Below are 24,706 nucleotides of genomic sequence, written 5' to 3' on the forward strand. Positions count from 1 at the left end.
TTTGGGGCAGTAAATACAATTGTACTTCCTGTTTCACAGAGGAGGAAGTGAAGGCTCAGAGAGGGTAACTGACCTGCCTTAAGTCACACAGCTAAGAAGTGGCAGGGTCATACCTCAAACTGGACCATGCGTGTGCCTGTCTAGGACACAGAAGATGGAAGACTTAAGCAGCAACCTGGGAAGCCTGTGACCCAGAGGCAGCAGGGGATACTCTTACCTGGGGCTGAGGGTACGGCTGCTGATGGCTGACTGTCGAGAGGGGGTCCTTGCGGTGTCTGTGGCCAGGGACAGAGTACAACTCAACCAAGACTGCAGACTGCCCTCCGGCTGGGAGCTGAGGGTGGAGACGTTATCTCTAGAACCAGAATGCAAGATGCTGTCAACACGATGACAACCACAGTAACAGTAATAACTACATATTCACCCTTTAGCATGAGCCAGGCGTGGTGCTGTGTTGAACCAGTGCTCACAATACTATCCCTGAGAGGTGGGAGCCAGCACCGTACCCGTTACATAGATGAGAGCAATGGGATCTGGGGAGGCCATACTGGGGGGGGGGGGGGTCTTAACCAAGGTAACCCGGTTAGTCAGTGATGAAGCTGGGATGCAGACTCTGGTCCCTCCAATTCCAATGCCCATGTTAAAAATCATTGCTATTCCTTGGGAAGATAAATACTCTAATATAGATGCCAAGGTATCTTCCAATTTTGGAGTAAAATTTGGCATTGGATTTCGGACCAAATGATATGTTCATGGAATCTATCAGTTGTGAAGGTCTTAACTGCCTGCCTACCTTAGCTGGAATGTCTCTGTGGACAGAGACTTAATTGTACACCCCCTATTTCTGAAAGCAGCACAGGGAGAGGCCTGTGGGAGCCTGTCACTGATGTGGGTATTGAATGATTATTTCACTTTCTGGTTGATATATTCACTCATTTATGATATATAATAAATATATATATTCACAAATAATTTTGTTTGTTTATAGAATACTCTATGCCATGGGAAGGAGCCATAAACATGAACTCAACATTGACCCTGTCCACAGGACCCTATTTTAGCAGAGTAAACATCTATATAAATAACCGTAACATCAAAAAGAAAACTATCAGTGCCATAGATGAAGACAGACGATGGGTTCTAAGGAGGACAAAGAGGGGGCCCCGATTAGTTTCTTGGAGGCATAAGGGAAGGAATGCAGTGGTGGCTGTTGGGCTACGTCCTCTTTGAAGGTTGGGGCTTGGCCACACAGGCCTGGAGAAGGGAGCGTCAGGTGGAGGGACTCGTACCCACAGAGGGCACGGGAGATATGGGAAGAGGAGTCCCCAGTGGAGGGTAAGTCAGGACCAGAATGTGCAGGGCTCAAATGTCAGTCTAAAAACTCTTGAGGCAACTGACGTCTGTCCTTCTGATGGCGTCTGAGGATAGCGGTGTGGTAAGTTGGAGGCTTCTCTTTGTCTACGAGAAGTCTACAGTTCAGTAGCATGTCCCCGGTGCTATATGCTATGAGCATGGAGTCAGAGCTCTTGTGGACACTGCGGTGACTGTCCAGGTGGGTGTGTGTGCTCCTTCTGCAAGCTGGACACAGCCAGGGGCCCATCTCTGGCTTCAGTTCACTGGCTCCGTTCTATTCGGGGCTCACTTACATCTCCTTTCTGCCACTGCCGCCGCCGCAGTCCACTGCTGTCTGGACACTAGGAGGAGGCACAAGAAAGAGTCGGTTATCCTTGGGCTGCCAGGGCCCGGGGAAGAACACAGTCTCTGATGTTAGATAAACTTGGGCTTGAGTCCCGCCTCCAACCTTGGCCGCTGTGTGATCTTAGGCAAGCCCCCCGTCTTCTCTGAGCCTCCTCGGCGCCTTTGTAAAATGTCGCTAATCATGGGCCTCTGCTCCCAGCTCTGTGGAGCTGACCAAGTGAGATCACCCTTGTGAACATCTCAGCACAGTTCTTGGCAAATAAGCAGTGTTAATTAAAGGGTAGCAACCGTTACCCTTGCTCCTGTTTTAGCATGACTAGTACTGCTATTAATAGCATCATAATTGCCAGCGGGCAAGGCATTGGCTTTATATCCTTTGTGACTGCTTGCAAATCAGACATGGGGCTGCGGCGATCAGCTTTCTCAGTGCATTCTGGAAAACTCAGAAGTTAATTACAATAATGGTTCTTCTTTAGGGAGAACTCATGATTCAACAAACATGCTTTACACGTGATCCCACTAATCACCTTGCTAGTCTCCCTCTTGGAGCCAAGGAAGCTGACACCCCTGGCCAAGGTCACATAGCTTTGAATCCCAGGTCTGTAAGAGCTACTTGGCTCATGCTCTAACCAGAGTGCAATCGCCCAGGGTACAGACAGTCAAACCACAAACTTCAAACATGCGAGCCTAGCTCCTCAGGCCGGGACCGCCCAGCTTTGTTCTTCAGTGGAATCTGGGCAAGTCCTTTCCAGAAGCCCTGGTCACTTCTTCTGAGAGGCACCTGTAGCCTTGGTCCCTTGCCTCAAGGACCAGTCACTCTCCTGACTTCTACTGACATCGCTTCATCCCCATCAGACTGCAAGGGCCCTTCCCAGGCCAAGAACATAGCTTATTTGTCCCTTTGGCCCCACGGCTCAGGCCAGACTGGAAGTTCTCTTGGATGGTGTCTGGTGAATCCAAAAGAAGAGGGGCCTGTAAATGACAGCCATGGACTGAATCTACATATCTGTCCTTATTAATAAAGCTTTATTGGAACACAGCCACTGCCACTCATTTGCATTTTATCTGGCACTGCTTTTGCTCCTCAATAGCAGAGTAGAGCAGCTACAACAGAGACCACACTGCCTGAGAAGCTGTAATACTTACTATCTGGCCTTTTAAAGAAAAATCTGCTGGCCTCTTCAGTATAACGAAAAGCAACTTTTGTGAATCATGCTTTGAGAGGCAGAATAACAACCCCAAAGATGTCAACATCTCAATCCTTATCTCAGGAATCTGTGACTGTGTTTCCCGAGGTGTTAAAAGGGGCATACAGATGTGATTAAGATCAAGGATCTTGAGACAGGCAGGCTGTCCTGCATTATCGGGGTGGGCCCCCTCTAATGACCCTGGTCCTTAAAAGCAGAGACCTTTCTCCAGGGTCGGTCAGAAGGACTTGTGACTGTGGAACAACAGCCAGGGATGCAACATTTCTGGCTTTGAGGATGGAAGGGACCATGAGCCAAGGGATGTGGGTGTTTTCTGGAAGCTGGTGAGGAAATAGACTCTCCTCCACAGACTCCAGAAGAAGCAGAGCCCTGCTGACACTTTGGCTCTAGCCCAGGGAGACTCAGATTCAAGCCTTTGTCTTGTCAAGGTCTTTGTTCTCAGCCAAGTCACTGGCCTGTCATGCTGGCGAACTTGCATCTGTCACTTTGATGTGAGGCTGGGGCATTCCTGTGTTATGAAATTTGAGCTGATTTGCTATGATAGCAAGAGATAGAATGAAAATATCTTTGTTAATGACCCTAAATCTTCTTGAGGATCTCTTGAGGATAATTTTTTTTAAACAACTTCTTAACAAACGATTTACAAATACTTCAAAACTTTAACTGAAGTAGTCTAAATGAGTAGCACCAGTCTCTCCCAAGGCTCCGTGCGCTGGGGCTGCAGAAGGAAGGCCAGACTGTAAAGGGGGTGACTGAATCCTTGTGCCTCAGCGTGGCCTCGGCCATCTGTCTCCCCTGTCTGGGGTGTCAGGTGTCCCCGTCTGTGAAATGAGGCTTCTGGACCAAGATGCTGAGGCTACTTGGATGCTTAAAGACCATGTACAATGGAGAGGATGCACCGAGGCCCTAGAGCAGGAGTCCTGGGCCTTTTATAAGCATCTTATGAAGACTGTGGGACTTCCACTTCCCCAAATGCACAAACACAGGCTCGAATTTTAGTGCAGTATCTGTGGGTTCATGGTATAATCTGTAGTACTCAGGCATGGACACCCCTCACTTGATCTACCAGTTCACAGACCCCAGATAAGGACACTGGTTCCAGCTGACCAAAGAAGCTAGAATGTGGTAGTAGGTAAGGGCCCTGGAAAGCAGAGGGAAGGGTTTGAGTGAATAGGGCTACATCTTCTGAAATGCTCATAGAAAGAAAAAAAAGAACTGAGGAGTCTTGCAGCCCAACCCATAGAGTTCAAAATGGTGTGGCATGCCCCTTAGAAAACAGAAGAACAAGGTTTCTCTTGCCCACGAGCAGGGAGGAAGGGAAAAAACTGGCCACCATGGGGCTAGAGGCCTGACGATTGAGAGGGAGGGGCTTCAGGTCCATTGTCCACCCTGGGAGTCTGTGAGTCTGAGTAAGACAGGCTGTGCCCAGAGATCCCCATGGGTGCCTGGACAACCGAACATCCCCATAACCCTGAGGGTCACTGGCCTTGAACTCTGCAGCAGACAAGATCTGGGCAACCAGACATATTTCCTCACCCACTTCAATGGACTGAATAATGATCTTTAACTGGATCCTGCAAGGGAGCATCTTTAGAGCACAATTTAACTAACCAAGGCCCGGCAAAACTGGACATCTCAAAGTGAATGCATCTCTAGTCTGGGGGAAGAGCCCGGTCAGCAGGAGGGCATATTTGAACACCGAGTCCATCCACAGGGAACTTCCTCTCTCACTCCAATCTGAGGATGTCTACGCTCCATCCTAAGCTGGAATTTTCTATAGGCATTTCCTTTGATGTAAAAGGGGGTTCTTCCTAACAAGAGAGTTTAAAACCCACTGACCCTTCCACCACATGAAGAAAGAGTCTGAGTTCGAGCTCATGAGGCAGATCCGTGTTTGCCTGTCCCTGACCGTACCTCCCGCCCTAACACAGGAAGGACTCAAGGGTGGTGGTGGTGATGATTTTAATCTGCTGGGCAGGCAAGCAGAGGCCCGGGAAGGGCAGGTGACCTGTCCATGGTCCTGATCTCCTTGGCCGTGCAGCCAGCATTGGTCCATGATATGTGATCCCTGGCTTCTCCCTCATCTCCTGACATGTCCTCAGCGGTTCTTTCTCTTGCCCTGGTTCCTGTGACTTTTCAAGAGGAACATGGGCCAGGCACTTGTGAACAGGCGGACTGCTGGTGAGCAACGGAAGTAATTAAATGTCTCCCATTGTATTCCTTTCCATGGAGCCTTTGCCAGACGACTCTGGTCTGAATACAAACACTGCCTGGGAAGTGACACACAGATGCACTGGCCCCATATCACAGTGACAGACACAAGTTCACCAGGATGACAGGCCAGTAGACTTGGCAGAGAACCAAGACCTTGACAAGAGAAAGGGGAGAGATGGGCTATGTCTGACATGACAGCAGGGCTTGCTCATTGGAAGTGTGGGTGGTGGGGTCAACTTGGAATCAAATCACAGCCCCATCACTTACTGTGTGAGCTGGGGCCAGTTTCTTGACTTGTCTAAACTGCAGTTTCTTCATCTGTCAACTGGGGGTGATAATGGTTACCACCCTCAGAGGGTTGTTGCGAGAACTATGCATGGAAGGCAGGTAGGCTGCGTAGCCTGGCACAAAGTCAGTCCTCAGGAAAGAGATGCCAGTAGCACGATGGTCAGTGTGTCCTGTGATGCCAGGGTGGATAAAGTGGTTTGGAGCCCTCATTCCCCAAGAAACCCACTAGCTGGGTATCTAGGCCTTCCTAGAAAGATGCTTAGGAAGACAGATGTCTGGAGCTCCCTGGTGGTCCAGTGGTTAAGAACCTGCCTGCCAATGAAGGGGACACGGGCTCCATCCCTGGTCCCTGAAGGTCCCACACTCTGTGGGGGAAACTAAGCACCACAACTGCTGAACCCACATGCCTAGGCCCACGCTCCGCAATGAGAGAGGTGGAGGCCATGAGAAGCCCGCACGCCACGAAGAAGAGTAGCTCCCACTCACCGCAGCTAGAGAGAGCCTCCGCGCAGCAACGGAGACCCAGCGCAGTCAAAAACAAACCTAATAAAGAAGGGAAGACCAGTGTCCTCCGAGGCGTCAGATGAGCCTCCGGTCCTGCACTAAGGGCCCTGCGAGGTAACTTGGAATGTCTCAGAATAATACAGCAGTGTTGGGAGCCACTCCTTTTAAGCGAAATCGGGAGGTTAAGAGCTTTGTGGGAAGAGAGGGGTGGGCGGCCTCGAGCCTGCCCGACTTCACAGCAGGAACTGCTGCAGTCTGGCCAGAGCCTGGGCCCACTACCGAATAAGCTGATGCGGGATGATGCCCTCGGTGGCCCCCACCATCTTTGCTTAGGCCCAGATCTTTCTACTTCTCTCACCGCAGCTCAAATTCGTCAAGTTAGCAGCATGGATGTTGGAAAATGTACAGCTTAACACTCAACACGGCACCCGAGGACGCCTTTCCACAGCCCTCGTCTCAGATGCAGCCAGCTGGCATGGATACTCTTGGTTGACCTGGGGGTCAGGGGTCATCCACTGACCTTTCTGAACTCCCCACCAACCCCGCCCCAAACTCCCAGCCGAGATGATGACAGAGCAGCCCCAGACCCTGGGCAGGAACAGATGGGGCTGTCGGCTGCTGCATGAGTCATGAGCGTTCTCTGAGCCTGGGGGAACAGCTTAAAGTGTCCCTCCACTAGTCTAAGGAGGCTGACGCCCCAGTCTAAGTTACAGCGCAAGGGCACCAGTGCTGGCGAGCACGCGCTGAAATGCTGCCACACCGGCCTCCTGGCTTTCCGAGCACGTAGCCACGTTTCCAGCCTGGAAGGCCTGTTACACTCGGATCTAATTCCCAACATGGGGAAATGTGACTTTTCATAATTTGAACAAGTCTCTCAAAGAGCCTCACCTCCAGCTGAAGCACCGCTGTGTCTCTCTTCCAGGGTGGGTTTGAATCTTAATTGAGAGCTCAGTTCAGAGACATACCTGGACCAATCCCTGAGGCTCCAAGCAACACTGCCGTCCCCAGGCGATGAGGCAATTACGAGGGGTGTGCGGGGTGGAGATGCCAGGGAAGAGCGCCCACAGTGCCCGGGCGGGAATGGGGCCTTGCTCGGACGGCGGCTCTCCACCCCGGGGACCCACACACTTCTTTTTTTCATTGATAACTGATTTAACTGTGCAGTGACCAGACAACATGGCTTGGATGGTACTAATTCTCTGGAACTGAGACTTAAGAAGTGTTGAGCCTTCTTTCTGGGTGATTTTTCCCCCGTCTCCTCCCACGCCTATGCCATTACTGAAACCCACGCTCCGTGGGAGTTATAAGACAGGGAGGCCCAAGGCAGCTAAGAATTAGGAGATGCTTCCCAGGAAGCAACCTGGGCTCAGGGCTGGCTTCAGAGGCTCCCAGCCCGTGCCCAGAGGGGCCTGCATGTGGTGCTGCTTTGCTGTGACTGCTGTGAAATTCCAAATCTATTCTGAACAAAAGGGTATATCTTCCCTTTTATCCTTTGCCTTTTGCGTCTCTTCTTTTCACAGCTATTTGTAAGGCCTCCTTAGACAACTATTTTGCCTTTTTGTATTTCTTTTTCTTGGGGATGGTCTTTATCCCTGCCTCCTGTACAATGTCACGAACCTCTGTCCATAGTTCTTCAGGCACCCTGTCCATCAGATCTAATCCCTTGAATCTGTTTCTCCCTTCCACTGTATAATAGTAACGCATTTGATTTAGGTCATACCTGAATGGTCTAGTGATTTTCCCTACTTTCTTCAATTTAAGTCTAATTTTGGCAATAAGGAGTTCATGATCTGAGCCACAGTCAGCTCCTGGTCTTGTTTTTGCAGACTGTATAGAGCTTCTCCATCTTTGGCGGCAAAGAATGTAATCAATCTGATTTCGGTATTGACAATTCGGGGATGGAAGAGGGTGTTTGCTATGACCAGTGCATTCTCTTGGCAAAACTCTATTAGCCTTTGCCCTGCATCATTCTGTACTCCAAGGCCAAATTTGCCTGTTACTCCAGGTGTTTCTTGACTTACTATTTTTGCATTTCAGTCCCCTATAATTAAAAGGACATCTTGTTAGTTCTAGAAGGTCTTGTAGGTCTTCATAAAGCCGTTCAACTTCAGCTTCTTCAGCATTATTGGTCGGGGCAGAGACCTGGATTACTATGATACAGAACAGTCTGCCCTGAAAATGAACAGAGATCATTCTGTCGTTTTTGTGATTGTATCCAAGTACTGCATTCTGGACTCTTTTGTTGACTATGATGGCTACTCCATGTCTTCTAAGGGATTCTTGCCCACAGTAGTAGATATAATGGTCATCTGAGTTAAAAGATACACCCATGTGAATGCAGAGTTCCAAAGAATAGCAAAGAGAGATAAGAAAGCCTTCCTCAGCGAGCAATGCAAAGAAATAGAGGAAAATAACAGAATGGGAAACACTAGAGATCTCTTCAAGAAAATTACAGATACCAAGGGAACATTTTATGCAAAGGTGGGCAAAATAAAGGAAAGAAATGGTATGGACCTAACAGAAGCAGAAGATATTAAGAAGAGGTGGCAAGAATACACAGAAGAACTATCTTAATAAACCAGATAATCACGATGGTGTGATCACTCACCTAGAGCCAGACATCCTGAAACGTGAAGTCAAGTGGGCCTTAGGGAACATCACTACAAACAAAGCTAGTGGAGGTGATGGAATTCCAGTTGAGCTATTTCAAATCCTAAAAGATGATGCTGTTAAAGTGCTGCACTCAATATGTCAGCAAATTTGGAAAACTCAGTAGTGGCCACAGAACTGGAAAAGGTCAGTTTTCATTCCAATCCCAAAGAAAGGCAATGCCAAAGAATGCTCAAACTACCACACAATTGCACTCATCTCACACTCTATCAAAGTAATGCTCAAAATTCTCCAAGCCAGGCTTCAACAGTATGTGAACTGTGAACTTCCAGATGTTCAAGATGGATTTAGAAAAGGCAGAGCAACCAGAGATCAAATTGCTGACATCCGCTGGATCATCAAAAAAGCAAGGGAATTCTAGAAAAAAATCTACTTCTTCTTTATTGACTATGTCAAAGCCTTTGATTGTGTGGATCACAACAAACTGTGGAAAATTCTTTAAGAGATGGGAATACCAGACCACCTTACCTGCCTCCTGGGGAATCTGTATGCAGGTCAGGAAGCAACAGAACTGGACATGGAATTACAGACTGTTTCCAAATCAGGAAAGGAGTATGTCAAGGCTGTATATTGTCACCCTGTTAATTTAACTTATATGCAGAGTACATCATGAGAAACGCTGGGCTGGGTGAAGCACAAGCTGGGATCAAGACTGCCAGGAGAAATATCAATAACCTCAGATATGCAGATGACACTACCCTTACCACAGAAAGCGAAGAACTAAAGAGCCTCTTGATGAAAGTGAAAGAGGAGAGTGAAAAAGTTGGCTTAAAACTCAGCATTCAGAAAACTAAGATCATGGCATCTGGTTGCAAGACTTCATGGCAAATAGACGGGGAAACAATGGAAATAATGACAGACTTTGTTTTTGGGGGCTCCAAAATCACTGCAGATGGTGACTGCAGCCATGAAATTAAAAGACACTTGCTCCTTGTAAGAAAAGTTATGACCAACCTAGACAGCATATTAAAAAGCAGAGACATTACTTTACCAACAAAGGTCTGTCTAGTCAAAGCTATGGTTTTTCCAGTAGTCATGTAAGGATGTGAGAGTTGGACTATAAAGAAAGCTGAGCACCGAAGAATTGATGCTTTTGAACAGTGGTGTTGGAGAAGACTCTTGAGAGTCCCTTGGCCTACTAGGAGATCCAACCAGTCCATTCTGAAGGAAATCAGTCCTGGATATTCATTGGAAGGACTGATGCTGAAGCTGAAACTCCAATACTTTGGCCACCTGATGCAAAGAGCTGACTCATTTGAAAAGACCCTGATGCTGGGAAAGATTGAAGGCAGAAGAGGGGGTGACAGAGGGTGAGATGGTTGGATGGCATCACCAAGTCGATGGACATACGTTTGAGTAAACTCTGGGAGTTGGTGATGGACAGGGAAGCCTGGTGTGCTGCAGTCCATGGGGTCGCAAAGAGTCAGACATGAGTGAGCGACTGAACTGAACTGATTCTGAACAAAAAGCCCCAGGTTCTCATCTTCCGTGGACGCATGGGTTATGCTGCCGATCCTGCTTGGGGTCCTGGGGCACTTCATGAGGACACAGTGGGCCACTTCAAAAGGCAAAGAAAGGTGGGAGAGAGGGAAGGAAGAAGAGCAGGAGACTCTTGCTCTCTCCCGTTTATCTCACTTGGGCAGGCTGGTCAGCGTTTACTTCCAGAACACTCTTCGTCGGCCCAGACTCACTTTTCTCCAGGCTCCCACCTCTGGCTCCTTCTTTCAACCCAGGTTTCAGTTCAATTTTTCCTCTCAGAGAGGCCAAGTGTACACCCCTGCCATTCATCAAAGCATTGTGTTCTCTGTCTTTGTAACTCCTACTATAGTCTAGTATTTTATTCATCAGTCTGTCCACTGTATTCACGGGCCGGGACACACACACACACACACACAGAATGTGGCCTCCTTGGAGGCAGAGACCTGTGCTCTCCTCCCCCTTTCTGCTCCTCAGGACTTTAACTTCCGCCTGTCCCCAGGCAAGTTATTCAGTCTCCCTGTATCTCTAAGATGGAGACACATGATGACAAGAAGCAAGTGGACTGAGACGAACACCCAACTCAGTGTGGCATGGAACAGGTGGAACTGATCACACGGATGAATGAATGGAACTGATGATGGCTGAGCCCTGCCAGGTACACGGGTCTGTGCCAGGGTCGGAGTTTTTCACTTCTTATTATCAACCCATCTTACAGATGAAGAGACTGAGGCTCAAAGAGATTGAATAACTGGAGAAAAGTAAAAGTATTAGTCACTCAGTCGTGTCTGATTCTTTGCGACCCCAATGACTGTAGCCAACCAGGCCCCTCTGTCCAGGGGATTCTCCCCTGGTAAGAATACAGGTGGTAGTTTAGTTGGTAAGTTGTGTCCGACTCTTTCAACCCATGAACTGTAGCCCGCCAGGCTCCATCGTCCATGGGATTCTCCAGGCAAGAATACTAGACTGGGTTGCCATTTCCTTCTCCAGGGGATCTTTCCCACCGAGGAATCGAACCCATGTCTCCTGCATCACAGGCAGATTCTTTACCATCTGAGCCAGCTAGTTGACAGACTTGAGCAAAGTCATGCCAAAATGAACCCTCGGATCCCTGACTGGAAATCGGGCTGGCTGAAAGGCAGCACCTGCACCCTCCCTAAGCCGCCCCCTCTTCTAGCTGCAAGAATCCCACGTGCGGCCTGGGCTCCTCCAGGTCCAAGGCGCGTTTTTCACCGCGGGGGTCCTGTGGCCACCTCACCCCTCACACAGTCCTGAACACAGGCTGTTTCACAGGCGTGGCCCCTGGTTCCCTCTCACACCTGCCCAGCCTGTGCCTGCACCTCCAAGGACAGACTCTGCCTCTTTCCAGTCTTGTTGTTTTTAGAACTTTTACTGTTTATTAGAAAAGCAATCTACTTCTGTGCGAGCAAAAATGGTTTAAAAGTTTTGCCCATTTGTAAAAAACCTCCAATACTAGTATATACAGTCATTAATTCCCTTTATAATTAATGCAAAAGCTCCAGCATTTCGGTTAACGGAGAAGCCAGCCCAAGCACGGAGCAGAAGTACTGGTGCCAGGGGTTTGTAATTACAGACGTCGGTCCTGTCATGACTAATAAAACTGGTGGCGGGGGGGGGGGGACGGGAACCCTGAATGTGACCATGAGCTGGGAAGCGGCTGCAGGATCAGGATTTGCCATTTTACCAGCAATTTCGCATCTGTGCACATTAGTGGGACATTGTAGAAATCCTCAGGATGTTGGTGTGGAAGATATTTTTGCACAAACTGAGGATTTTTTTTAGATAAAGCCCTTTATTTAGAGGCCAGAACACAGCGAGTCCACTGTGTCTGTGTCACACTGATGCTGAGAATGAACACCTTCACGGGGGAGTCGGTGGCTACACGCCTCTGAGCAGCGGTCACCAGCCCAGGACCACAGCAAGGACGGTACCACCAGCGGGGAGCATCCTGCCTCTGCTCGCCCAAGCCAGTCAGCTGTCCTCCCACCCCCAGTGCGCCTGAGTCCCCGGACCCCCAGACTGGAGAGGGGAGCCCTGTCTGCTGAAGACTGCAGAGCCCCCAGGGCACAGCTCGGCTGCCGTGCCCGGCCCCGCCTGCCCCTCACAGCTTACCTCTCTGTGTCGCTGTCGCTGGACGCCACCTCCTCCAAGGCTGCTTGCAGGTCGGCGATTCGCCGGATGGACGTCTCCAGGTCAGTCTGCAGGGTCTGTCTGATTGCGGCGAGCTCCTCCACGTACTTCTCCTGGGGACAGAGACCACAGCACACGTTGGCCCTGGGCGAGACCCCCACTCACCTACGAGAGTTCTGGGGAGGAGCCTGGTGTTCACTGGGTCCCTGTGACATGGTGGGTATCCTCTCTCTAAGGAAGGGCTTATGGAGCCTCAGACAGATGCTGCAGATTTCAGAGCAGGAACAGATGCCTCAGGCGCTCACGCACAGCAGGAATGCTGGGCCTGGCCTGCGCGACCCCACACAGGATGCCCTGGATGGGTGGCGGACGTAAGACTCAATGATGTTTCCCAGGAGAGCTGCGGAGGCCGGTTCTGGAGGCTGAGCCCTGCCCCAGGGATGGATGTGGGGGGAGGTTGGTGGGAGGGCAGAAGAGCGGGTCCCCCTCAACTCTGTCACTCAGACTCCCCAGCCCTCCCGCCGCCCTCAAAGGCAGCACGGGCAAAGACAGAAACCCCAGCGGGGCTCCCTCTGCAGCTGGCCAGCGCCACTGAAGTGCACTGAGACCTTTCCTCGCCCAGCGCCGCGCTCAGTGTTTAGGGCCCCTGCCTTCACTCACTGCTCACGAGCCTGGCACGCAGCTCTATCACTGTCCCCATTTCACAGATGAAGAGATGAGGCCTGGGGGAGCAAAGGCTTGAATGGAACTCAAGCTGGAACTTGAGCGGATGCAGCAGACTCCATCTGTGCTCATCCATACTTTCCGCCCTAACCGGATTTCATCCAGACTCTCTGGAAAGCCTCTGACTGCCACGTGTCACGTTTTCCACACACTGCTCCCCGTTCGCACAATGACTGTCGGCTGAGGGTGAGTCTGCCCTCAAGGAGACGCTGTGTAGAGGCGTTGCTGGTTGTCAACGGGGGTCTGGTGGCCTCTCGTGGAGCAGAGGCCAAGGGTGCTGTCCAGCATCCTCAGTTCACAGAGCAGCCCCCACCACTGAGGACCGATTATTTCACACAAGTGTCACCAGTGTCCAGCCTGAGAAACCCTGCGTTCACCCCAGAGACCTACCTTCTGGGAGCTAATCCTAGCGAGGGGAGGAGTCAAAAGGCAGAGCAGGGCTTCCCTGCTGGCCCAGAGGTTAAGAATCTGCCTGCCAATGCAGGGGACACGAGTTTGACTCCTGGTCTGGGAAGGTCCCACACACCGCAGGGCAACTAAGCCCGTGTGTCACAACTACTGAGCCTGCGAGTCACAAGTCCTGAAGTCTGTGCGCCTAGATCCTGTGCTCTACAACCAGAGAAGCCACGGCAATGAGATGCTCATGCACTGCAGCTACAGAAAGCCAGTGTGCAGCCATGAAGACCCAGGGCAACCAACAATAACATCAACAATAAACATGAAAAAAGCGGGCAGCAGAGCAAGGCCCTGGACCAAGGACGCTTGGAATGGACCTACTGATGATGCCGAGAGCCTGAGAGCCACCCCGTCCCCCAGCCGCAGGGACTGGCAGGGGGACTGCAGTGCGTCACTCTGATGCTGTCAGACAGAAGTCAACATTAGCAATTAGGACGGTGCCAGCGGGGAACCCTTAGTGAAACAGTGTCGAGTAGGCAGAAAAGAACAGAAAATATTATGCCCAGGTCTCCATGAAAACAGCACACGTGCAGCTGGGAAAACACATGGAGAGTTGAGAATATTTACGGATAGGAGCAAAGGTGGGTGAGGGATAGGATTTTTCCTTCAAGCTGCTCTTAGGTCAAGTTTCTTTTTGACTGTTGTCTTGGGCACCAGGTATATCCCAACTGATGAGTGTGTGAAGGGTGAAAACCTCAGGACTGTGGGTCCATTTAAGTACGGCTCTCAGCTCCCCGAGACTCACCAACGGCACAGCCCTTCTCTGAGCCTGGGATGGCTTTTCTTTATTTTGCAGATGAGGAAACTGAGGCCAGGGAAGTCACTCGGGGCAGGCTGCCTCGCTCACCGGCCAGTGATCTTTCTGGGGCTCTGCCTGCCTGCCCCTGGGAAAGCCAGCGAGGCCCAGGGCTCCTTTTGCAGGGACACACTCAGCTCCCCGTAGCAGGCCAGCTGGTCCATCCACGGTATCGTAAGTCTGTGCCTTTTCCTTGATCGTGCGTCCTTTTCAATTTGAGAGAGAGAGTGAGCAAAGACTGAGGAAGCCGAAGGGTCAAGCCCAGCTGACGAGGGAAGGGGCAGCGTGGAGAGGTGGGGGGTGCGCATAGGGGCTGGTGGAACATCGCGGCTGATTGAAACTGCCAGCTGTGAAATCCCCATCTCGGTGCTGATGAGGTGAGCTGTGGTCTGAGGCGGGGGCCCCCAGGCAGGAGGCTGGTGGGCTGTCAGAGGAAATAACGCACACTGCGGGACGCTGAGGGGGTGCTTGTCAGCTCATCAAGACACCAGGAAGACGGCTGGGCACACAATCCCAGCAGACGGCAGGAGCATCGCCCGGGCTCAGCTCCTTGCTAGTGGGCCAGGACGACAGCGTCCCTGGGAGGCGAGGGGACGAGGCATCGGTGTGTTTGTAAGACAGGCCCCGTCGGGGCCATGCCAGGCTTCTTTTAGAGACGAGCAGCAGGGCGGCAAGAAGACCCGCCCAAGGCCACACAGTCGAGGGACCACAAAGCCAGGCAGCCCGGTCCTGGTTCCCAGGTGAGGCCCTCGTGCCACATGAGCCAAGCGAGAAGAGCCCCGATGAACCCTCCCAGCTGTGCTTGGGTGACCCTGGCCCATGTCAACATCATGCAGAGGGAACAACAAGGTCCTCCGACCTTGACCTGCAGGGGCCCTCCTGGAGGACAGAGGAGAGGGACGGGGCAGGCGCTGGGTCTTAGGGACTGGGGGTCTCTGGGCTGGGACTAAGCAGGTGAGCAGAGAAAGTGGGGACCTGAGGTGGGTCCGATCCGCACTATCATGATCATGAAAGTAGGCTCTGGAACCAGGATGCCTGGTCTCAAATCCCATCTCTACCACCTGCAGGCTATGTGACCTTCAGCAAGTTACTCAACCTCTCTGACCCCCATGGGTAAAATGGAGGCAGCAGGGGCCCCTTCGCAGGGCTGCTGTGAGCATAGAATGAGCGTGGCAGAGAGGAAAGGCTTGGCCAGCAGTGACGTTACTGTCTTTTAATTCTCAGAGGAGAACAAGCAGCAACCGGGTGGGTGTCCCCGCAGCACTGGGGTGGTCTGCCAAGGTCACACAGAGGATAAGGAGGCTGGAATGCAGGCCTCTGAAGGCTTTTCACCACCTGCAGAGGAGAAGCAGGGGTGGAAAGCAAGGGCAGCTTAAAGGGTGAGTTACACAGACAGCAAAGAGAGTCGAGAGCAAGAAAACCATCCACAGACGGACGAGGCAGGTGGTTCCGGGGACCTGCCGCTGCCCTCCTCACTCTCCACCACGCCCCTTGCCCTCTGGGCTCCACCCTCCAATTTGCCTGGGGGTGCACACCATGCTCAGCGGAAACCTGCCAAGACGGATTTGGGAAATTCAGTCTGTGTCATCAGCAATCAGCGCACCTTTCCTGCTTCAGCTCGAAAAGCAGGGAGTCTGCTGATTGCAGAAACCCAGTCATTAGGCGACGCGGATGCGGCGGCCCCACCAGTCTCTTGGGGGCAGACAAAACAAGCCCCTGCCAGAGACAGCTCGAGAGACACGGGAGTGGGGGCACCAGGAGAAGAGGGCACAGGGAGGGCCGGGCCTTCTTCCACCCCCGGAGCAGCGCCTGGTCAGGACTGCTGCTACACAAGTGAGGCTGCGTTCTGAGGCCAAGGGTAAGCTTGTGGTCTTCTGTGCTTTTCTCTTTTTAGGGACATGGGGCAGGAAGAAGCTGGAGGAAAAATTAGGTTACAGAACTATATAGATAGTAAGATGTATCCAGCAGAAACCCACTAACGAATAACCCGTATGTCCACATTACTCTGTAGCCATAACACAGTGATTGCGTGCTCAGTAGCCTCGGTCGTGTCTGACTCCTCGCAACCCCATGGACTGCAGTCTGCCAGGCTCCCCTGTCCATCGGATTCTCCGGGCAAGAATACTGGAGTGGGTTGCCATTTCCTCCTCCAGGGGATCTTCCCGACCCAGGGATCGAACCCGCGTGTCTTACATCTCCTGCATTAGGTTCTTTGCCACTAGCGCCACCTGGGAGTGATACATACATTGTAATAGACATAAAACACTGACATAAAGTATATATTCATTATATATATATATAGGTATGTATGTATGCATATTACATATCATTCATTCAACAAACATTGAGCATGAACTATGCGCCAGCACTGACCCAGGTGCAGGAGGTATAGACAAACTCCTAACTTCCGCAGAGCATCATTCTTTTAGGGCCAAATCTACCTGTATTGCTGAGTCTGGAACAGAACAGGCACTCAAGATGTCTTAGGATTGAGCGAATGGTGTTACTGCATGACTGTAAGAGGCGAATAAAGGAGGGACAGGGTGATACTCGCTTAGCTGCACATAATACACACCATGCATACAGACACCAACACAAGACCACGTGGTATGTGTGTGTGCTGGCCGCCCTCGCACTGTGTAAAAGACTCATCAACCCTGTTAAACGCCCAGGCTGCTCCCCTTGGAACATGCTGTGTGGAGCTGCTCACGTAGGGAGCAGTTCATACAATAATTAGTGGCTGCAATTAACATCGTCTCCTCTTGTGAGGTTCAATTAGAGGCTAATATTTAAAACCGTTGTCTGGTTCCTCTGCCCAGGGCATCTCCGCCTTCAGAGGCCCCTCTCCTGTCTGCAGACACATGGGACTCTCATATGTCACTTTCTGTGGCTCTGGAGGTTGCCTCATTCACTTTTGGGGGTATCCCACAAGGCTTCCCAAAGTTAATTTCACCTAGTTTACAGTATGGGATTCCCTGGTGACTCAGATGGGAAAGAATCCACCTGCAGTGCAGGAGACCTGGATTCGATCCCTGGGTTGGGAAGATCCCCTGGGGAAGGGCATGGCAACCCACTCTAGTATTCCTACCTGGAGAATCCCATGGACAGAGGAGCCTGGCGGGCTGCAGTCCATGGGGCCACAGAGTTGGACATGACCGAGCGACTAAGCACAGCATAGTTTATAGCATAGAGCAGACTATCTGGAAACATCCCCCACACCTGATGAGAAATCATCTTGCTATTCGTTTTTGATGTGCTAAAGACAAACGGAAACTTTATTTACAGAGACTGATGTTAAAGAAATTATACACACATACATGTAGAAATATATACAAAATGCATGTTTATATAACGTATGCATATAGTATCTGAAAACATAAATGTAAATATACATAAATGTGTGTATGTGTGAATGTGTGTGCACATGTGTATTTATAGATACACACACAAGTATTCCCAGTCTGACATGCAGCATGTAGTTAACAAGTATCTGTGAATAATTAATAAATGAACGTATTTATTTCTGTCTCTCACATGGGCAGGCATGGTGCTGAGTGTCTGCAAAACCTTCTCTCACATCATCTTTATAAGAACCTTCGGAGTCATATACAATAGAAACCCATAAAAAGTAACCCAAGAATACTACAACAAAGTCGCAGCGGAATTGCTACCTCCGGGGTGAGGTACGAGGAACCACCACCGTTTCACTTAAATTGTGCAAAGGTCACATGCTTGGGAGGAAGGGCCCCATGCGCTGTGTCCTGGCAAGACCTCCCAAGCCCTAAGGACAATGGCGTGAGCACTGGCAGGACGTGCTCAGTCCCGCTCTGAGAAAGAGCTGGGGCGCCCCTTAGAAACCCCAAACGATGCGCCAGATTCCCTTATTTAAGACTGGGGATTTCCCTGGTGGTCCAGTGATTAAGAACCCGCCTTCCAATGCAGGGGACTTGGGTTTGATCCCTGGTTGGGAAACGAAGCTCCCACCTGCCGCTGGGCAATTAAGCCCACGTGCCACAACTAAAGAAGCCCGTGTGCCACAGCTACTGAGCCTGCATGCTCTAGAGCCCGCCCTCCGCAACAGGAGAAGCTCATGAAAAGGAGGCCAAGCTCCACCTGGAAGCAGGGCTAGGGAGAAGCTGGTTGCCACTAGGCAATACCCTCTCTTCAAAACAGTCCTGCAAATTCTTTTACTGTATTTTAATGATGTGACAGACACAGAGTGACTCGTCAGAGATCCCAAAGTCACCCAGCTGGACAGTGACGCACAGGTTCAAGCTCAGGCCTGCCTGTTTCCAAAGGGGCAGGAAATAATCTCACAAGCCCTCCTGTCCCTTTTCTTCGCCTGCGGCAGGCACGTCTAATGGATCGCAGGCGATGTGGGGCCCGAGACCACTCTGAACCACCCAGCTAAGTGCTTCTCCCTGGGGCTGCCCTCTGCTCCATCCGCCAGCATCAACTGGAACTGCCAACCCTGCCAACACTTCAAATTAACCTCAATCGTCCTGGAAATGCCTCCTGAATCCTCAAGAAACTTACATTAGCTGGTTGGGGTAGTGGGTATTTCTCCTTGAAACTGATGGGTGCTCTACGGGGCCGAGGGAAGCTGAAGCCCACCACACCTCGGGAGACACCCTGCTGGGCGGGGAGGGGTGGGGGAGATGCAAACCGCCACCACGGCGGGAGCAGCAGGAGAAGCACTGGCCTTAGGGCAAGGTGAAGCGCCGTGTGACTTCTGGAGAGCCACCAACACTTTCTGACTTCCAGTTTCTCATCTGTTAAAATGACAGTATTACTCCACACAAACAGTACTGTGAGGAACAAGTGAAATAGTGTAAAACTGCATACAACTGGTATACCTCATACCGTGGCTTGCACCTGATACGTAACAAACGTTCCCGTTTCCTTCTTTTCAAGTGAAGACTTTGAAAATATGAAACCTGCAGGGACTGTATAGTGAGGATAGCCTCATTTTTCAGAAAATGAATTCTATGAACCTGATGCTTTTTTTGTTGAAGTCAGAAGGATTTAATGTAATGCCTCCAAGGAAGCCTGTATCAGTCAGGAAGATAGAAATCGCTCTAGATCATTCAACCAGAGGAATTTAATATAGGGACTTGGTTTTCCAGGTGATGGAGAAGATGAGAAGCCAGAAGAGATTAGCAATAGCAGGAAGGTACTGCTCACCTAGGGCTGGAAGGAAAAGCCAAGAAGTCGGGCAACGGCAGGGCTGCCCAGTGGGAGCTGCTGTCAGGGAGGAGGGTCCCTAACAGGACACGGGCTTACAGAGCCTGAGTTGCAGCCAGGCCTGACCCCCTCCTCAAGGTAGTGTGAGAGAGGGAGAACACCTTGGTTCTTCTCCTCCTGTTATCCTTCTATTGTCCGTCACTGCCTTCTACTGGCCGAACTTACCAGAAGGCAAGCTGGGAAAACAGCTCCCTATAGTTCAGAGCAGAGAAGGGGTGAGAATGAATCTGAGAAGACACAGGAGAATTACCGGTACAGAGCACAAAAGCATCTGGGCTACATCCCAGGCTTCGTTATTAAAGACAGACGAGGGTGTTTTTGGTCTGTAAAAAAAATTCATCCAACTGTATACTTTTGCGATTTGTGCACTTCTCTACTTGCATATTTCAAGGAAGACACTGCAATAAATCCAGAATTATGAGTGCCAAGTGTTACAACCAAATGCTAGATTACAACCTCCAGTCTGCGTTAGTAATTTATTGCTATATAACAAATTGCCTCAACACCTAGTCATTTTGAAATATCAAATATCATTCATTATCTCCCATGGTTTTCTGTGGGCCAGGAATTCAGAGGTGGCTTATCTATGTGGTTCTGGCTCACGGTCTAAGGGAGGATGAATAAGGCCCCCAAAGATGCCCACATCCTAATCCCCAAAACATATGAATATGTTGGATTTGGATGGCAAGGGGAACCTTGCAGATGTGACTAAATTAAAAATCTTGAGATGGATTATCCTGGATTCTGTGGATATTCTGGGTCGCCCCTAATAGTAACCATAAGGGTCCTTATAGAAGGGAGGTGAGGGGGGTCCATGGGGAAGAAAGCAATGATGTAATGATGGAATCCCTGATTGGAGTGATGCAGCCAGAAGCCAAGAAATGCTGGCTGCCTCTAGAAGCTGAAGGATGCAAGGAGTGGGTCATTCCTTGGGGCCTCCAGAAGGAGCCAGGCCTCGTTTCACCTTGACTTTAACCCCGTGAGGCTCATTTTGGATTTCTGACCTTATTGTTAACAGACTAAATGGTGTCATTTTAAAGCTATGAAGTTTGTGTTAATTTGCTGCAATGGTGATGGGAAACTCATACAGGTTTTATCATGAGTTCCAGTGAAGATGTCAGCCAGGGCTACGGTGGTCTGAAGGCCTCCCTGAAGCTGAAAAGTCCTTCCCAAGAAAGTTCACCAACAAGGCTATCGGCTGGAGGCCTCAGTCCCCAGCCGTGAGGGCCCCGCTGGGCTGCCTGAGTGTCCGCATGATATGGCGGCTGCTCGCGAAGTGAAGGCTCAGAGGGAGAGCGCTACATGGAGACAGAAGGCTGGAGGGACGCATTTAGAATAGTAGGAACATCAAAAGTTGCCAGCAAACTGCCAGGTCAAATTCACGAAACAGTTTCTTCTCTGGCACCTTTAGGGGAGCAAGACCCTGTGAACATGCTAATTTCAGACTTCTTACGTCCAGAACGTGAGACAATACGCTGCTGTTTCACCAAGCTACCTGGTTTGTGGCACTGGGCTATGGCAAACCGAACAAACTAATGTAGCATCGTGGGATCTTTCTTTCTTTTTTTGGAGACACAGTTTCCTTTCTTTTCTGGTTCTAATAGGGTTCACTAAAGAGAATTTAGAAAACATATTTAAAAAAAAAAAAAAAAAACTAAAAATTTCCCTTGGGACTTCCCTGGTAGTCCAGTGTTTGAGATACTGTGCTTCCACTGCAGAGGGTACAGGTTCAATCCGTGGTCAAAAAATATAAGAAAAATGCCCTTAAGTCTGTTTCCTGGGGGACAATCCTTCTTAACAACTATGTTGCCATATTCCCATCCTGTGTTCACTTCTACAGGTGTGTACAGACACATCTATCTGACGCACAATCGGGTAAAAGAGTTTTATAGTAAAGGCAGAATGGAGTTACACAGCAGGGGACCTTGGCGCCTGCCCCCACCACCGCCCCCCCGCCCCCCACAGCTGCCCGCCAGGACCCTCCATTAATCTCCAGGCAGAAGAGAGCACGCGGCTCTGGGCACCTGCTTACTGTCTTTCCTTCCCTTCCCTTCTCAAGTTTCAGGCTGATTGTTTTAAAATGCCCCCAGCTACTGCCTGAGAGTCTTTATCTCCTTCTGAAAAGTTAGTATTTTAGGTGACTTGGGCTGTTCAAAATCTAGGAGATAAAGAGCTGGGCTGTAGACAGTCTCAGGTTCACTCACTATGCACATCCAAGCAGCACGCAAAGATCTGCGGGCACGTACATCACACACCAGGGGCCCAGGCTGAGCTCAGGGCAGGACGCCACCTGGCCACGGTTGCTGGGCCCCAGGGTGGCAGAAGCAGAAGCAGAACTTGAGCCAGTCCTACCCAGGTCATCTCACCTGGGTCAGCAGGCATTCCTCTCTCCTTTCTCTGTTCCCACACTTTGGATAAAGCCACTTTTTGCCTAAGCCCGGCTGCAGCTATTTGGGTTATAACGGTGCTATGGGCTGAGGCTGCAGTCTGAGAAGTGGGGCTCTGTACTTGATGCTTTGGGCCCCATGTTTCCCCCGATGGGTGGGGAGCGGCAGAAGGCACAGCTTCCCTGGGAGGGCAGGAGGCCCTCACACACAGAAGGGGGATGTGGCTGAGGGTCTCTGGGGCTGGCAGGATGGGATGGGGGAAGGCAGTGTGATCAGGCTTGGAGACACCAGCAGGCAATTCTGCTGTGAGTCTTAGGGTCACAAGGTTTGCCAATAAAACTTCTTTAAAGTTCCTTACAGTTCTAACTACTCAGAGTTCACAGCTCTCCCAGCCCTAGAATCACCCCCAGCCTCTGACTTCTCCTACAGCATCTTCAGGAAGGGGCACAGAACTGTCACCGGAGTCCAGCCCTCTCGAGGCTGACACCCAGGGGTCCCTCACAAAACCCGCTGCTGCAGACAGGCATCCCGACCTGGACTGAACTCCAAACACCTTGCTCCCCACTTCGCAAAGCCGCCCACCCACTGCCTCCTGCAAAAAGCCAAACAGGCTTTTCATTTTTTCTGCTCCAACGCAAATATGACATATCTGTGCCACCCGACTTTCCTGACAGACGAATAATTATATCAGCGTAATTAAGTCTCAGATGGAGAAATTCTCTGTACGGAGTACACCGACACTGTGCTTCCCGCATCAGAGAGCCATTGTTCCAGGCAGTAATTATCAGGCCACCTTTGACATGTCTTATTTCAATTTAAATGGAAATGAAGCTCATAGATCTCCCCAGCCCACGACCCCACGTGACTGCACACATGGAGAGATTGGACTTTGTAACTTCTCATCTGGCCTCTGGGATTTCTATCCAAAGATGTCGAAGTGAGAGAACGACTTATTACTATGTACCCCCGGCCCCTCCGCTGAGCTTCAAGAATCTTATCAACACAGTGGGCTGGTCTCTGCTTCTTTCCCTTGCTCTCCATCCCCTTGTAAATCCAGTGTCCATCACCATCTCCTGAGGCTTCTCGTCGTCTTAAACTAGCCCTTCTCTCTTCAATCCAGCCCCCTCGCCAACCCACATTCCACGCAGCATCTAGGGGAGAATCTTTTTAATCTGATCAAGTCCTCTCCTGCTCAAGAGCCCCAGTGCTTCTTCACTTCCACAAGTCCAGACGGTGCAGTTGAGCCGAGCAAGCCTTCCGGAGTCTTTCTCTCAACCCACCTTCCAAGGTCCCTCTCCTCCCACTGCCCACGCTCTGCACCCACACACCAGTAAGCACCACAGTCTTCACCAGCGCCCAGTCGTGCTGTGCCCTCACGCCTCCGTGCCTTCGTACCAACCATTCCTCCACCTGGAATGTGCTTCTCTGCTCTGACAAGCGAACTCCTATTCATCCTTCAAGACCCATTCCACAGCCACCTCTTCTGGATGACCTCTCTGGCTCTCCTGGGTAGAATCAGTCACTTTCATCTCTGGGCACTGGGACAAGTCCCTGGGTTAAACACACACCCCACGAGACTGTAATTAATATCTGATTTCCTGTTATATTGAGCTCCTTTGAGTAGGGCTGTACTCAGCCTAATAACCCAAATGCCTAAAGCAGTACTTGGAACTACTTAGAAACCATCCCATAAATGCTTCGGCTTTAAATTCTCCCACTTCTACATTGACAGTGGGGGCAGTATGCAGTCTTATCACCATGGGTCCTCAACTGACATAAACAAGGGCTTGCTTGTTTAGAAGCTCCACCACTTCTAGCATGACAGTGAGCAGTCTTCCCCCCACCTCCCTGACCCTCAGTCTCCTCATCTGTAAAGTGGGAGTGCTATAGCCCCACTGCGCTGTGGGTCTAGCTGAGGATTCACAGATGGAAAGCGCTTGAAATGTTGCATAAAACATAGTAAGTTTTATGCTCCATAAACATCATCCCTCTTTCCTGCTCTCAGACAGAACCATTACTGCCAATGTGCCAACCCCTCAGGGGAAGTTCGGTCTCACCCCTGTTAGCACCCGGAGGCGTCCAGAACATCCCAGGAGAGACCTGGCCAGGGACTGCAGACACTGCCTACAGATCCAGAAGTCGGAAGACAGGCTGGGAGTAAAGGGCTTGGGTATTGATACCCAAGTCAGCAGTGACCAAAAAAACGGGACCACATCCCACAAGCTGTGCCTGGCAGGCAGAGCCAGCAAGGGTCAGCACAGGGAAAAGACTGAGCCCCACACAGGACTCGAGAGCTGGAAACGGCCCCCGCCTCTGCACCGGCTCCCCAGGTACCAATACGCACACCCTCGAGTCTGTCCCCTCAACCTCACGGGAGGCAGCAACTCAGTTCCTGCCTGATCTTCAACACAGACCACTGGGAGGCTCGGCACACGTTCAGGTACTCTGTAAACTGTGAAGAGCTGGGTGCATCCAAAATGTTATTTATCACACTGCTTCCTTCTTCAGATCTTTTTTCAGACACATCTGATGGCTTCATCATGACCAAAGCCCCGGCTGGCGTTCTCAACAAGCCAAAGTACCATCATGAATGAACTGGGGTAAGTAAGTGGGGAAAGCAATTCCCGCCCCTCTCCCTAGGTAAATCAACCCTCATCTATAATCTTGTATTATTAGATACAGTCTCCCCAAGAATTGATCAGGAAAAACCCAGACCAGAGTTATTGGTATTGGCGATCAATGCTGGATTCTGGCCCTTCCTGGGCTTGGACCAGAGTCAATGCTGTCTGGCCGAGGAACAGGTGGAGGTCGGGGGGCTACTGTCAGAGAAAACGGCGGGGGTGATACAAACAGCAAAAGGCACCGATCAACCCTGGGCAGCCAGGCGTGAT

The 24,706-nt window shown here is 50.7% G+C and overlaps 1 protein-coding gene across 1 annotated transcript in view; it reads right to left on the reverse strand.

Annotated features, from left to right (window-relative positions):
• MYO18B (myosin XVIIIB) overlaps positions 1 to 24,706 on the reverse strand; it is a 222,590-nt gene that overhangs the window by 20,520 nt on the left and 177,364 nt on the right. Inside the window, exons 39-41 of the mRNA XM_061140689.1 lie at positions 12,192 to 12,322; positions 1,647 to 1,694; positions 218 to 355 (exon numbers count right to left, since the gene is read on the reverse strand). Coding sequence (XP_060996672.1) covers positions 218 to 355; positions 1,647 to 1,694; positions 12,192 to 12,322 — 317 coding nt within the window. The remainder of the gene's footprint in view (positions 1 to 217; positions 356 to 1,646; positions 1,695 to 12,191; positions 12,323 to 24,706) is intronic.

The sequence above is a fragment of the Dama dama genome, chromosome 5 (genome assembly GCF_033118175.1).
Source record: "Dama dama isolate Ldn47 chromosome 5, ASM3311817v1, whole genome shotgun sequence".
In the NCBI taxonomy this organism is placed as follows: domain Eukaryota; kingdom Metazoa; phylum Chordata; class Mammalia; order Artiodactyla; family Cervidae; genus Dama; species Dama dama.